The sequence below is a fragment of the Paramormyrops kingsleyae genome, chromosome 5 (genome assembly GCF_048594095.1).
Source record: "Paramormyrops kingsleyae isolate MSU_618 chromosome 5, PKINGS_0.4, whole genome shotgun sequence".
Taxonomy (NCBI): Eukaryota; Metazoa; Chordata; class Actinopteri; order Osteoglossiformes; family Mormyridae; genus Paramormyrops; species Paramormyrops kingsleyae.
In genome coordinates, this window is record NC_132801.1 from 11,457,869 (window position 1) to 11,472,665 (window position 14,797).

The 14,797-nt window shown below is 47.9% G+C and overlaps 2 protein-coding genes across 6 annotated transcripts; one reads left to right on the top strand and one right to left on the bottom strand.

Moving 5' to 3' along the window:
* Positions 1–24: 24 nt before the first annotated feature.
* Positions 25–2,682, top strand: tefm (transcription elongation factor, mitochondrial). The gene is made up of 4 exons (XM_023791824.2): positions 25–409; positions 558–1,006; positions 1,088–1,237; positions 1,778–2,682. Exons 1-4 carry the CDS (start codon positions 367–369, stop codon positions 2,201–2,203), a joined length of 1,068 nt encoding a protein of 355 aa, XP_023647592.1. The 5' UTR covers positions 25–366; the 3' UTR covers positions 2,204–2,682.
* A 49-nt stretch (positions 2,683–2,731) lies between these two features.
* On the bottom strand, positions 2,732–14,513 carry atad5b (ATPase family AAA domain containing 5b). Of its 5 annotated transcripts, none has more exons than XM_072712145.1 (25): positions 14,320–14,513; positions 13,587–13,666; positions 13,258–13,315; positions 11,319–13,066; positions 10,991–11,078; positions 10,753–10,902; positions 10,380–10,524; positions 10,204–10,282; positions 9,816–9,997; positions 9,570–9,718; positions 9,241–9,391; positions 8,761–9,063; positions 8,534–8,630; positions 8,121–8,203; positions 7,881–8,020; positions 7,592–7,757; positions 7,270–7,440; positions 7,057–7,187; positions 6,833–6,926; positions 6,678–6,742; positions 6,384–6,579; positions 5,966–6,120; positions 4,920–5,770; positions 4,572–4,727; positions 2,732–3,173 (listed from the first exon to the last, which is right to left on the bottom strand). In XM_072712145.1, exons 3-25 carry the CDS (start codon positions 13,306–13,308, stop codon positions 3,095–3,097), a joined length of 5,430 nt encoding a protein of 1,809 aa, XP_072568246.1. In that variant the 5' UTR covers positions 13,309–13,315; positions 13,587–13,666; positions 14,320–14,513; the 3' UTR covers positions 2,732–3,094. The 5 variants fall into 5 exon arrangements, with proteins under 5 accessions (XP_072568246.1, XP_072568249.1, XP_072568248.1 ...); XM_072712148.1 differs by lacking the exon at positions 14,320–14,513 and adding an exon at positions 14,100–14,117; XM_072712147.1 differs by lacking the exon at positions 14,320–14,513 and adding an exon at positions 14,093–14,110.
* Positions 14,514–14,797: the final 284 nt, after the last annotated feature.

Consider the following 14,797-nt stretch of genomic DNA (forward strand, 5'->3'; position numbering starts at 1 on the left):
GAAGGCGATTTCGAACTATTGTGTTATTTATATTTTCTGTAGATAATTGGCACTATTTTAGTAAACGAATTTAAACTGCCATATTCGCTTCAGATTTGTTATATAACAGTAATTGTGTGAAGTGGCGGAGGATATTTTATTTGGCTTCAATCAGCTATTAATCTTTAAAAACGCTGCTGGAGAAGAACTCCGTCTGCTTGTTTCATCTAATGTGCGTCGATAGGAAGACCTGCGGAACCAACTTGCCCCGGAACGAATGTTTGATCGTCGTCGTGTGCACATCGGTTAGTTAAAAAAAAGGATGCATTCAGGCTGAAGTAAATTTGTTTTATACATAAGTGGATATTACTGTCAAGTAGAAAGACAATGTGGGTCGTTCGCTATCTACTGTCTGCCGCAGTTCAAAGAGGTAAATATCGTGTAAACGTATTTATTTAAAAAACATACAAATAGCGAAATTTGGAGACCATACTGATATAATTGGTGCTATGATTGATTGTGTAACAAGTTTATATTCTTGTTGATTCTGGTATTGTATGCTTTTAATTTATTCTTAGGGCACCCTGGTTTATTGCGACGCCCCTTGGGCTCCCTTCCTGAGCGATATCATAGATACCTCCACTGCACGTGTTGCTGGAGTAGCCGCATTTCAATAGCAGACATAGACTCGACAGTGTGTAAGGATGAACCTAAGTCTCTGGATGACTGCTACACCCCGGAGCAGAGGACTGCCATTCTGCAGATTCTCAACTCGGCGTCAGAGGACGAGCTGGCTGGGGTAAAACTCCTGAGAGGTCAAAAAGCAATTAATATAGTGGAGTATAGGAACAGGAATGGGCCATTCAGGGACCTTGAAAGCATTGTAAATGTACCGCTACTGAAGCACAAGACTGCTACGGTTGTGTTCAACTCTATCATCTGTCCCCAAGAGAAAAAAGATAAAAGGAAACCAAGAGTTCAGATTGTCAAGTTCATCAGGCCTGAAGTTGACCGAAGTGCTTTAAAGGTGAATCGTTTACTGTAACTATGTTGACTTAGAACACAACACATCAAACTTATGCTTAATAGTTTGACGTGCATCTTACAGGAGGCCAACTCTATTGTGTCCATCATATGTGGCACCAATAAGATTGCCTGGGCACATGTGGACCGTGCTCTAACTGTGCTGAACTGGCAGCAGGAGGACTGTCCTAATTTTATGCGAGGAGCATACATGGCCTCAGCATACTTGGAAGACGTAAGTAAGACACATGTCTCATACATTGTCATCCATTCATTTTTCATAACCGCCTGTCCAGTTGAGGGTTGCAGTGAGCCTGTCCCAGACAGCAGAGAGCACTATGTAGGGGACACCCTGGATGGGAAGGTGCTTTCTCACACTTGTGCACACTATGGGCAATTTAGAGACCCCATTTCACCTAATCATATGTATTTGAACTGAGGGAACTGGAGTACCTATAGGAAATCCCATGGGAACTGGGAGAACTGGGGGCTAGTTCAGAAAGTACAATTAAAACTCAATGTAAAAGTTTGTAGAAGGTTAACTCTGATATGGGTTGAGGGACACTGTTACATTTACTGTGATTTTTATTTTTTATTTTTTTACAACTTCATTTCTTTCTATAGTAACAATTTGTGCCATACCTTGTTTGAGCCCATGGCCCTGGAACATACAGTCTTGCCTCCAATCCTTTTGCTTATCCACTGTCATCTAGTTACTTAGAGATGAATCCGCATTAATGTTAGATTGATGGCATCTTTGTGTGTTGCTCTTCAGGTGACCACAGTGGTCTCGCGAATGCCAGCGGCAGATTTGTTTGTGGTGGAGAAGCCGGGAATCTCACTGCAGAACACCTCCCTGTATTCCGTGATGGCCCACCTGCGCACGGTAGAGGCCATGCTGTTTGCCCTGCTGGGGGCACCAGGAGAACCTGGTGCTACGCCCAAGGTCGTCAACATGATGCGTGTGGCAGTGGGGCGGCACTTTGGGCTGATGGTGGGCGAGGCACGAACAAGTGGGGCGCGGACTGTCCGTGACATGATGACAGACTCGGCCACTCGGAAGGCCCCCCGCGTCACATTCCCCCACGAGCTGCTGGTGCGGTACAGGAACGCCTTCCAGGTGGGAACGCGCAACCGCGGTGAGGAACTGTGTGACGCCCTGCTGCAGGCTGTGGCCTTCTATGAGCTACTCAGTGAGTAGGGTGGGAACAAGAACTCATCTCAAGTGCCACTCGGACTCTCTTCCTGCTGTTCCAGTGCTCATGACTTTGCACACATCCTGACTTACATTGGCAGAGAATCCCACACTTTGATCCAGTAATAGACAAGTCACTGCAGTGGAAGACTCAGCATATCAGCAAGCACTTGCTCTGACCCTATGGAGGGGACTAATTTAATATGACATCTTTGAATTACTTTTCAGTCCCATCAGAGCACTTCAGTCTACGTCTAACTGCTCTCGTTTACTTTGGAGTTTATTACAAATGCTGTTTTAGCAGTCAGCTTGCTATTAACATCCCTTAGGAAATTCTACTGGTAGTGTGTAGTGCAAATAATGACAATTCTTTGCATGGACTTCCTAGATTCTCTGCAGACTTCTGTTGCTGAAGTTTTGTGCTTTACCGTGTTTTACCCAATATCAAGTCTGGACTTGCCAATAAAGGCCATACCTCATTCTTACAGTGTTCTATACTGGGAAGATTTAAAAACAGTTTACAAAACAATAAGCATCATAATATGGAATTTATTTGTGTTGGGGGGGGGGGTCATTCCACCTTATGAGCTCTCCAAGGCCAAGTTATACATTAAAACAGCAAATAATGATTCAATAGTATATGTACTACAGACTGAATCTAGTGTCTGAAAATGTACCAAACATGATTGTACAGAAACATTCATAACATAAATGTAAATTTATTTCTTTAAAACCTTTTCAAAATCTAAAACATAGTACAAAAATACATGTTGACAAATGGTTAGCTGCTTTAAAATGTACAAACTCACAGCAATGAAACAAGATGTATAAAATATTCTCCTTAAGCTACTACACAGTTTGTGACGGAGCACCAGAGACCTGGAAGATGTATTCCTCTCAGGGGAAATCCTCTGCCAGGTGCTGAACTGTGCTCCTGGGGAGGTTAAGATGAATGCCATCTAGGTAGTGCAAGAACCTAGACAGAGAATTAATAAAACAGCTGAACTTCACACCTCCCATTCCATACACCCTGATGATGAACATCGGCGAGAAAATTGTCATTAGGCAGGTTTCCATCCAAGAGATGTGCAAAAGCATTTTAATGCTAAAAAGTGGGCCATGGAAACATTACCGCTAAAATTTTCCAAATGTCAACAAACCTTTTCCATTTATTTTTAGCAGATAAAGTCTTTGTCGACACTATATTTAGTGAAACTATGGTAGAAACTTTATATGAGTAAGAGCTGCATTTACGCAAAAGTTCTGACAGGTGACTGGACTTTTATCATGTCTTTCGTACAGCAAACACAAACATGCAAACTGCGTAAATTCAGCAGGGGTACGTCCTCTGTCCTCTTGCTGACACTGAATGTTTCTTCCACTACTCTACAGGAGAAACTTATTTTCCCCGGATATTAACGTCGTCATCGATTAATGCCCTTTTTATTGATAACTTGCTTTATGGAAACGCAGTGATCACAAATTTCACTGAAGTTTTTGACGCACATTTTGTTGTCACTAAGAATGTATGCATCAAGTGGATGGAAACCATTATTGTGAAAGTATTAGAGGGATTTGCTGGTTGTCACATATTCCATCTCACTCTCCGAGAAGCAGTCATACATATACACGAGTGTGTGACCATCTAGAGCCATTTATCTAGGCCCGTAGAGCAGCTATTGGAGTTAAGAACCTTCAAGGGCCCAAGATTAATGCAATTACTCTGCCGACGACCATGGGATTCAAAACAATGACCTTCTGGACATAGCCAGAGTCCTAATCCACAGAGCCACCCCGAAATGTCAACTACCTTTTTTAAAGAAAACACCTAATAATGATAAGATGTTCTGATTTCAACCTAAGAATCAGATCCCTGACAGAGGAAATGTTTAAGAGAATCTCAACAGTCCAAACTAATTAGTGTGCCCGAGATTAGCTTTTCATAATTTCACATATACCAAAAAAGGTAAAACATGAGGAAGTGGGCATGGGAGTTTGGAGTGGCGACCGCACGGATGGGGAGTGGGGGGGGGGGGCATGAAAACAGAAGGTTCATGTACTGAAGTGCCAAAAAGCAGAAGGGCAGATGCTCACAGCACTGACCATGGAACCCATTGTTATTTTACACTAAGTCACTGAACTGGCGTCTCCAGGCGTCTGAAATGCAGTGCCGAGGTGTACAACATGTCGGCCAAGTTGCAATAGAATCATCAGAAGATATTAACCCACACCTGGCAAATGGTTTTGAATGTTGCTGTCATTCTGGTCAGTAGAAATTATAAAGTAAACAATGAATATACTGTCACCACAGCGACACTGGTTTGACTCGTGCACTTGGTCCGTGCTCGTGTGGCACCATAGCGGCGATCCTCACCTGCGCTTGACTTTCCCCTGCTCCTTTAGCCTCTCCGACCTGCAGATGGTGCGGAGCATGGGCAGGTAATCCATGGCTGCGGCAGGCTTATTACCCAGAATGCCAAACATTCGGCTGGAGACTGCCCTCAGGACCTCAGAGCGCTTCTTGGCCACGCTACAGTAAAAGGGAAGAGAGATTTAAGCCCCCCTCAACATAGTTCTTTACTTTCAGTAAAAAGCAGTTCCTTTTTCAGCAGTCTGGAGCCATAACCCTCTTTAGATCACAACTACCTCCTTCACTACCAACAACTGTCTGATGTTGCTCTACACACGAGGTGTGATTTTTCTCAACCATCAGTTTACTCACCTTGGCTCACAGGATCCGGTGTGACCAAGGCTAAAGCCCCGTCTGTGTGGGGCCACAGGCAAGCTGAGCCTCCCAAAGACCTCCTCCCTCGCCTCCTGCTCTAGCTCCTGGGCGTCCGTCCACACCCGCTCGACTCCTGCCCGGCATTGCTGGAAGCTCACAGCCTCCAACGTGGCCCTGACCTCCGCCATGCTCCTTCCCTCAACACCAACCACAGGCTCTGTTCTTGGTTCATCCGTCAGGCCATTCTTCACACCAGCCTCCGTCCAGCTGAGAGCTCCCCCCCGGATGGTGCTCTCCAGTTCTGTGGGAGCCAGTGCAGAGTCCAGGAAGGACATGTGATCCAGGAATCCAGCCAGGGAGTCTAGACAGCTGGACACTAGTTCATCAGCCTTCTGTTCTGAAGGCGAGCGCTCCGCCCTTGCCCCAGACCTTGAAGACTTCGGAGCCTCTTCTCTGCTAGCCTCTGACTGGGACGTTTCCTCCGAATTTGAAGCTGCCTTTTGAAAGGGCTCACAAAGCGAGAGGAAACCGTCATCAGAGTCCACGTCCGACACAACGGCAGCTTGGCCCGAGTGGACCTTCCTCCTCCTGCTGCTCCTGGAGACCTTCACAGGGCTATCGTCACTCAGCAGCTCGTCGACCCACGGGTGCCGTCGGCTCGGCCCTGCCTCCTCTTGTGGCGCTGGATCGGGTACCTCTAGAGGACTGGGGCCACGGCTTCCCAAGGACCCGGTTGGCAGGGGCAGAAGGTGCTCCATGTTGGAGTAAAGGAGATCAACTCCCCTTCCCCAGCTATCTGACAGCACCTCCCAGAATCTTTGGCTCTCTGGTTCAGTAGATGACTTGCACTGTGTAAATAAAAATTCAAGCATGCAAGTTACTCATCTGCTTGGAAAGATCAATACAAGTTCAGACCATGTTCAGTCCTTGAGGATTGAGTCAGCACGAGTAAAATAAGTTTCTGACCAGCCACGAGGAACTCACATCTTTAACTCTACACCAGTGTCACGCTCTATTTCCCAGGAATGAGACGGATTGCCCACCTTGCACAGGTGCTGGAGGTCCAGTGCAGGTTCGATGTTTAAAAGGCCCAGCAGACTTTCGGTGCAGCTGGTGTGACAGGGAGGCAGGTCAGCTGGTGGCTCTACATTCTTGGCCGGTCCCTCTTTATCCACAGCCGAACCAGAATCACTTGGAACTTGAACACAAAGGGGGAAAAAGGTATTCAACTGGGAGGGGGAAATTAAACAGGAAATATGGCAGGAGAGGGAGAAATGCAGCTTTGAACCCAGCACTAGGCAGGATCACCATGTGCTGTCAATCATCTACAGGAACCAATAAAACAGAAGTGAGACTAAACCAAGCGACGACTGAGCGTGGGCGGGGCTTTGGGGCTCATGTCTCCCATCACTAAGCTTTATCCCTCAGCAAAGGCCCTGGCGCAGCGCAAGGGACCAGTACCTGCGCTTTCGGGGGGCGGAGCCAGGAATGGCCGTGGGGCCGGATGCCCCCCACCACTGCGCACCCAGAACTGCAGCTGCAGCAGGCTCTGCCGCACGTCGCAGCCCGTCCAGTGCAGCAGGGAGGACAGGTCGCTGGCGTCGGTCCGCACGTTCTCCGCCAGGCACACCAGCTGCAGGTAGGTTCCAACGTTCACCTGAAACCAACATAAATGGTCGGCAAGTTTTGCCTCGAGGTTTTTCCCCCGTGATTCAATTCCCATACCGCACTGCGCGAGCACATCAGACAACTGACCGCTGATGGAGTTTCGAAATGGATTTCCTCAAACTGTCCATCAAACATGATGTTAAACGTAGGATCTACAAAAAAGAAAATGTTACTATGTTTCAATGTTCCAACTAGCACATTGGGGGGGAAAAAAACAGTGATCAAGTCTAACACCTGCTTACCGCTGGTGGTCAGGATCACCGGCCTCTTGGTTGTAGTCATAAATGTTTTGATAGCAGCAAGGAATCCTGAATCATCTTCAAATATGACATCAACCTAGGCGAACGGCAGAGTAAAGCTTTACTATGTGGTTAATGTACACTGAATACACCAAGTCACCTTTAGCCTGCCTGTTTTCTTTCTGCTAGTGACATAGGGCAGCAGCACAGCGCCCTCTGCTGGTTACCTCCTCAAACAGAATGAGAGAGGTGGCTGTTTTCTTGCTCTGCTCCTCTGCTGTAGGCTCCGTCTTGGACGCCGCTGGCTTGCTGGACGAAATCCCCTCTTTTGCTTTCCCGGCAACCCGAGCACGAGCATCTGCAGGATAGAGAAGGTGTCTCAATACAACGAGGGGACAGGAGACACCCACCACACGCGCTCTACAAGTCAGGTCACTCACTCCGTGGACACACTGCCTGGCTGTCAGGGTTCTTGCCCTTGGGTCTGGCCATCTTGAAGAAATCGGCCAGTGTGGTGGGAGTCAGACCGCCCCTTTTGGATGCTGCACCCCTGGGGGACTGGGGAGGTTTTCTGGGAGAGGAGACCACCTTTCTGGGAGAGTTCATCTTCCCTGCAAGTGGACAAGAGCAGAAGAGCTGCATTTATGACCATTAAAATCTCTTCCAGCAAAGATAAAAGTAAAATCAGCAAGGGAAACCAAATAAGCCCAGATTAAGAGAAAGACTTGAAGACATGGGAGTCGCAAGCAGACGACGACTCACTCGGGGACGGGCCGCATCTGACGGACCCGGCACTGGAGCTGTTGAAGAAAGACGGCTTGAAGATCCCAGTCCCCTGGATGTCCACCTGGTGGGACTGGGTGGCCTCCTTTAGCTGGGACAGGATCTGACGGCCACTGCGCTGGGAGGAGGCGTTCACTTCAAACACCTGTAAGCACCATCACACGCAGTGAGATTAACGGTCCGTCTGTGCCGATGCCAAAGCCGCTTATTAGCGGATATCCTGCACAGCTGGATGAGTCTGAAGGGCGGAGAGGCCTGTGGTCGACACCTTGAAGCCCAGCTCCTGAGCGCAGGCGTACACCGCCGCCGTCTTGCCCACTCCCGAGGGGCCCGTGATCAGTAGCGTGTTACACAACTGCTCCTCGCCTGGTTCCTCCTCCCCACGGAAGTCGCCGGAGTCCCAGGAGTCTGATGTTTTAAAGAGACAGTCACTGGATTTCCTACGTTTTGCACATTTACGCAGACACACTCCGCATTCGACCCATTCCCCAAAAAGACAGGAGCTCACCGCTGCTATTATCCTCCTGTTTCCTCTCCTTCTGATTCCTCCTCTCCTCCCGGTCCGCCCTCAGCTTCCAGTCCTTTAACCAGCTGATCAGTGACAGAGGCAGGAAAGAGTCACATGCATGCTTATTCCTTAACCCAGTGTTTCCCAACACAGTCCACGTTTTTGCTCCCTCCCAGACAGTTTTCTTGCTTCCCACCTCCCGGTAGGGACTGGGTTGGGAAACCCTGCCCTAGTCCATCGGAATGCCAGGAGATTTAAGAGTAATACATTACTCATTACAGGTTTGCTTCCTAAACCACAGCAGTTAACCATGCAATTCAGCTTGTAAACGTTCCAGACAGACTTTGCCAATCGGCTATATGTGATGAAGACAAACAGGATTCTAAAGGCCGCCTCGGTTTCATGGCCCCCACCTGTGCAGTTTTTTTACTGCGGCGGAGTTCCCGATGACCTCGCTGGAGTGCTGCGGCTGGTATTTCTCCGTCCACAGCACATCCTCCTTCACACAGCCTACATGCCGGAGAGAACCACATGACTGATTAATCAGGTGAGTTAGAAGAAGAAAAAAAACAGTGAAGATGGGTAGCAGACAAAAGGTTTCAGTCTCCTAAATCAATAAGTACAAGAGCAAGAGCAATACCTCCTTTCCCAGAATTCCCTTGTGGTTCTGGTGTATCAAGCACAATTAAAGGGCCATTTTCAGCAGGTGTGTTTCCATCATCCTTCCTCTGCCGCTGAGCTCGACTCGGCCGGCTTCTCCCCGGCAGCTCTGAGGACGCCCCAGCGGGGGGGCTGTCCTCAATCACGATGGGCTGCCCCCGGCTGGACCGCCGCCGCTTGGACAGCCCCTCTCCACCTTCTTCCTCCACCCTGTGCTTCCTCTTCTTGCCGGCGGCCTTGGAGGGAGCGGGAACACTGGGAGCGGTCGGGCTTTCGTCCGAGTCTAAAGAGCACAGTCAGAGTTTACCTGATTTTATCTATGGGTCTGCTGAAAAATAAAAGATCGTTTGAGTGCAGACAAGATTTAGTAATATTGCACAAAAGAAAAAGAAGAAAACAAGGGCCCACATGATTAATTGTCCATTACACCTCCCAGCCACTGGGGGCACCATAAATTCACCTGAGGCCATGCACTGTAGCAGATGGTCGGCACGCTTTTTCAGGAACCAGGTAAAGAACCTCCGCACTGGGAATAGAGGGTTGGACGCCCTGACTTCCTCGAGCAGACATCTGCGGACCTGCTCTGACAAATCCTCCCTCCAGCCGGGGCCCTGGAATACGGGGCCAATCATTAAAACCAGATGCCACCGACAGCAACCCTCCACTGAGCACACCAGTGAAATCCAGTGTTTTAAGATGTCATAATCTAGGTTTGCCCATACAAAAACTAAACCACATATATACACACACAACAGAAGGGTCCCCCTATAGAACAGAGATGAGCCTCACCTGGTCTTTGTGGGCTCTCAGCGCAGGCAGGGTCTTGGTGGAACCAAGCTGTCCAAGCGACAGAACGGGTTTGGGGGGCTCCAGACAACATGTTTCTAGGTGTTTTAACAATGCTGACCCAGGCCACGGCAGACTCCAAATCGCACAATCTAAGGCAGGGTCAATGGGAAGCAGAAGACATTTATAGGTGTTCTGCAGGCACAGCACTGAGTCTGACTGGTGACGTTCCCCAGTGTTCCGGCTCACCCTGAGGCTTCTGCCGCACGTGGACCACGGCCTGGAATGAGGCGCAGGCTGCAGAGTAGGTGTCCCGACTGGCTGCACTCCTAGCGATCTGCTTCTTGAAGGAGTCAGGGAGGCCACTCTTCAGGAACTCCCTGCGGGCTTTGAACTGCTCGTCGTCCTGCGAGTTCTCCGAGCCTTCTCGACTGCGGGGATCAGGTAGGGAACGGTAGGGGGTTGCGAGACAAATCGGGTGGGGGGCACAAAGCCAATCATCAGACAAAGCCAATCATAGCTAAAAAGAGTAGATAAGCACAAATATGTTTACAGACTGCGCAGATTAAGGTTAAAACATCTTACTGAAGAAGCGTTTTGCATTCTTAGGAAGCAAGCGAGAACGTTCATCATTTACCTGCTATCGTCAAAAATTGAGATGACCGCCGAGGGCTTCTGTCCTTTTTTCATGAGAAATACGGGCGCCACCTTGGAAGCTTCCAAAGGAAAAGCAACTTGGTTACTTATACATAAATGGTACAATACATTTACTGAACATTGGAAGAGATATTAAATGCAGCAGGAATCCAGTACCTGCACTGCCCCGAGCCTCCTTGCCACCGGGGGCAGCCTTTCCCAGCACTTCATTCACAGCACGCAGCCGTTTTTCACCTTCGGCCTTCGCGTTGGCAGCCGGGACGGGCTCCTCCTCATCGCCTTCCAGACACACCACGGAGTCCTGGCAACACAAAGAGCGGCATCACTCCGGCTTCACATATTCCTAAGGTAGCTATTTTTAAAATATTTATTAGTGCTGCATTTAATAAACCGGTTTTCATCAAATCATCAGGACCTGCTAAAGGAAAAGTATTCACAGGCCCAGAGTGCTGCCGTCTTGGTAATACTGCTCGTCACCCTTCCAGTGGTTGTGAGGAGGTGTGGTTTGTAAGTGTCATAGTTTACATACCTCATCCTCACAGTAGGTGGTCTTCAGGTCCCGATTTCTCAGGGAGCGCCGTACGGAGCCTTTGCTGTCCACCTTCTTTTTATTCTGCTGGAGAGCTCGAGCTTTCTGGAGTAGCTTTCTGGCCTGTTTTCTGCTCTTGGATGCACCAGCCTTTCAAATTAACAAGGCAGTCAATAAGTGGAGCATTTCATGGTTTTATAAACAATTTATCTGCATTAAAAAAAAATAAAATTACTACCTTAGTAGCTGCAGGACTTAATATTTCACAGTCACTTCCATCAGCAGATTTAGGTTCAGACTCCATGAACACACGCTGGATTCTCATCCTGAAAGCAGCAATTACAAATGACAATATGCTTATGAAAAAGCAGAACAAGTGTGTGAATATCTTATTTACTTTCTATGCAGGGATCCTCAATATATAGAGCTGGATATTGTACTAAAGACACTTTAAGAAAACGGCAAAGCTTCAAGTTACAACCCTGTCCTTGGCAATCATCATGCCAGCTCTTACTCAGCTCAGAAATGTCCATGACATAATAATGAAAAAGCAGAGTCAGGCTCACCTGATGGGGCTTCCCTGGTCATCTGGAGGGGAGAGCATCTCGGCCCTGTACACATTGCGAATGAGCCGTTGTGTCTTAGGCGTGACCGCTGGTGAAGAGTCCCCCTGAGAGGCTTTCTCAGGCAGCCGCTGCTCTTGTAGTCTCTCTCGGCTCCTGGTTATGGGAGCATGTATGGTTACCTTCTGCTCTGGGGTCATTTGCTGGGGACGGCCCCTGGTGGACCTTCGCATCGGTGTGGTCCCAGCAGGTGTGTTACTGCCATCGCCAGCTGGGTCGAGCCGATCGTCCTTTTGCTCAGTTCCCACCGATGGCTTCTCCTCTAGAGCTGGGACAGGTGAAGGTTCTTCTGCGTTCTTCTTGCCTGCTCTCCTGAGCCTGCTGGCTCCCTTCCTCCCCGACCTACTTGGCTTCTCATCTCCCAGAGGCTTGGACATAGATGTTTGGCCTTCTTCCTCATTTGTAGCCTCCACACTGGTTGGTGGTTCTTCCTGGACCTCAGCAACTCTTTCCACTGCTGTCTCCTGTCTGCCAGGACCCTTTTTGGGTTTGCTGGTTTTGCCGGTTTCTTGGCCAGGCTGCCTAAAGGCATTCATGAACTGCTTTCTTTCAGCCTGACTGCATTTGGAGGTGGCACCAGACTCAATGACAGCCAGCTCCAGATCCTCCTCACGTAGGACCACATTGGACTTCCGCCTGGGAGCTGGAAGGGATTCACACTTTTCCTGTGGGGAGCTTGAACCTTCCACCTTCCTCTTATCATGCTCTAGTGTCTGCCTCCTATTGAATATGGATGCCAACCTCTTCTTGGTGTTCATCACCAGCTCGGGTGCATTGGAGACAGGGTGGACTTCTGCCTGAATTGTAAGGGTACGTGGGGACACTTGTTGCGGATCGCCCTGAGCAGAAGCAGCCACAGACTGCACCTGTGCATCTTTTTCAGTGTCCTTAGGACTGGCAACATCCTCTTCAATTTGACTCTGAAGGAAGTCCTCAAACGAGATTGTAATGGTTCCACCATTCAGACCAGCAGTGTTATCCACCTCCGTGTTGACGTCACATGACCTTGGAGACTGATCCCCAGCTTCTCCATCACCTCCGGTCCCCCCATTGCTCATCTTACCACATTCCTCCTGGGACTCCAAAGAGCAGCCTGAACTGCCCCTCAGTTTCTTCTTCACCGAGGGCCTTCTTCTAGTAGTCTCTTGGAGGCATTTTTTGGGATGCGCATCAGTCGCTGCTGAGCTCTCCATGGGGGGGCTCTTTTCTCCACCAAAGGCCTCCGTGCTGACCTGAGCCAGGAGGGCCGCAGTCTCGCTGCCCAGGAGGGCCGCAGTCTCGCTGCCCAGGAGGACCGGAGCCGTCCCTGCTTCATCCAGCGGCGCCGTCCCGATGTTGGAACAGCTGGATTCCGAAAGTGCGATGACCTCCACGAAGTCGCCCTGAGCCTGTCTGCTGAAAGCAAGCGCCTTGCCTGGCTTCCTACTCTTCCTGAGCCTCTGGGCCTTGGCTGGCCTTGTTGGGGTTTCTGTGTGGCTGGTAGCCTCCCGCTGGTTCTGCCCATTCTCTTTGCTCTGCTCGGACATGCTGCTCTTCTCCAAAGCAGGTGGGGTCTTTTTGAAATAATCTGTTATGCAGTTGGACTTGGGGGGTGAGAACACCTTCTCTGTAGTCTTTGGCATGGGCTGAAAGTAGTTAGTAATTGGTTTAACGGAAGTAATATCCCCATCTTTTCTTTGTTTCTTGCAGGGCTGTTAAAATCAAAGCAAGGAGATTCTGAGAAATGTTTTTCATTTGTTGTAAGAAAACATTCTTTTAAAAAGCTAACGTGTTTGGAAGAATATCCCAATGCTTTATAAAACAATAAATTTTTTAAAGAATTTGAAAACAAAACGCAAAAAGTAGAAACCATATCGCAGTGTCAAAAATGCCGAAGGAGTACCTGCGTGTCAAAATCTTCAATTACAGACGCCATAGCGACGGCCCCAGCCATACCGCTTCTGAAACACACCCCAGAATAAATGATAAATGTTAATGAATTCTGCTGGAAAGAAAAAAAAACACCTTAGACCCCAAAAAAATAACTTCACTGCTTGTACATAAATATTCAATACGTTAACAAGCGCATATTCCGATTGTTTGTTTACTACTACGGATGCAATCATGCCAGCATCAAGTTTACAAAGCAGACCAGCATTAACTGTATTAGTAGACGTGCGTCTGAAAGGGAAAAGTAAGTGTGAGGTTATGGAAGGAAAACATTAGACTTACCAATTTTGCAGAGGGAATGTAAGTGCTATGACAGCTACACGGTAAGAAACCGAACTGTATCAGCTATACATTTTCATTTCCTAAAGACAGCAAAGAACCAAGTCACAACCTTTTAGCCGCCTATTGTTATACGACTAACCTTCAGGTAACATGCGGACTAACCAAATATTTAGCAAGCTGGCAGGCAAGAAATTGCTTGGCTCATACTGCACAATGTCGCCGGCTAAATCCAAAATTCATTATAAAAACATAAATAAGCAACTGCTCACGGACAGTAGTCCAGACTGGCGCGTTAGCTATAGCTGACAGAAAAGAACCGGCTAAACAAGACGTGTAGGTGTAATCAACTCGACAGACAATGCGCACTAAAACATGTCCTCACGTGAAATATACCCATTTACAGAAAGATAAGAGATTTTAGAAAAACGATATTTCAAACGCAATTCAAAAAGAGCGCCTAATACTACCGCTCTCTAGTATCTACTCGCACAAATGGCGCCAAATACCGGTGACCTTTGGCTCAGCGGGCTCCGCCAATCAGCGATCCGCACTACCGTGAGGTCATAGGCATGCTGTAAGGTTACTTTAAAAACACGTCCAGTTTCTCTAAATTGTTCCGTGTCGTTAGCGGTTTTGTCGATCTGTATTCCCAAGTTAAAGAGTCTTTTTTTTTTTTTTGTAAATCTATGTCTTGAGTCATTAATTAAAGAAATTGTGAGCGATCAGATCGTACCTTTGGGTATAAACATTCCCAGGGCCTTGTTTTCACCCATGTAGCATTCAAAACCGGAACTGCAGTCCGCCCATTGCTTGTTTTGGTGGAATATCATCAGTAATATTTATGGTATATATATATGGTTATTCATCTATCCATGATTCTTCTAACTGCTTACCCTGGTTGCGGTCGCGGGTAGCACGGCGTGCACCCTGGATGGGATATCAATAAATTGGTTAATGATTTAAATATCGTATATTTTCAGGTTTGTTTATGCTTAATCAAAAGGTGTCGCTAAAAGCATATGCATGTCCCTGACAGGCTCCAAAATACGCAGTATGTAATCAGCCCAGCTGCATCATAACGTCTTACCTGTCCATCAAAATTGGAAAATTTATATTATTCAATATCGTGACTTTTTAGATGATGCTGCCTGCCGCATATATTTAGTTAATTTACTGATGGTTAAGAATAAGTTTTGATTGTTGTTATGGTA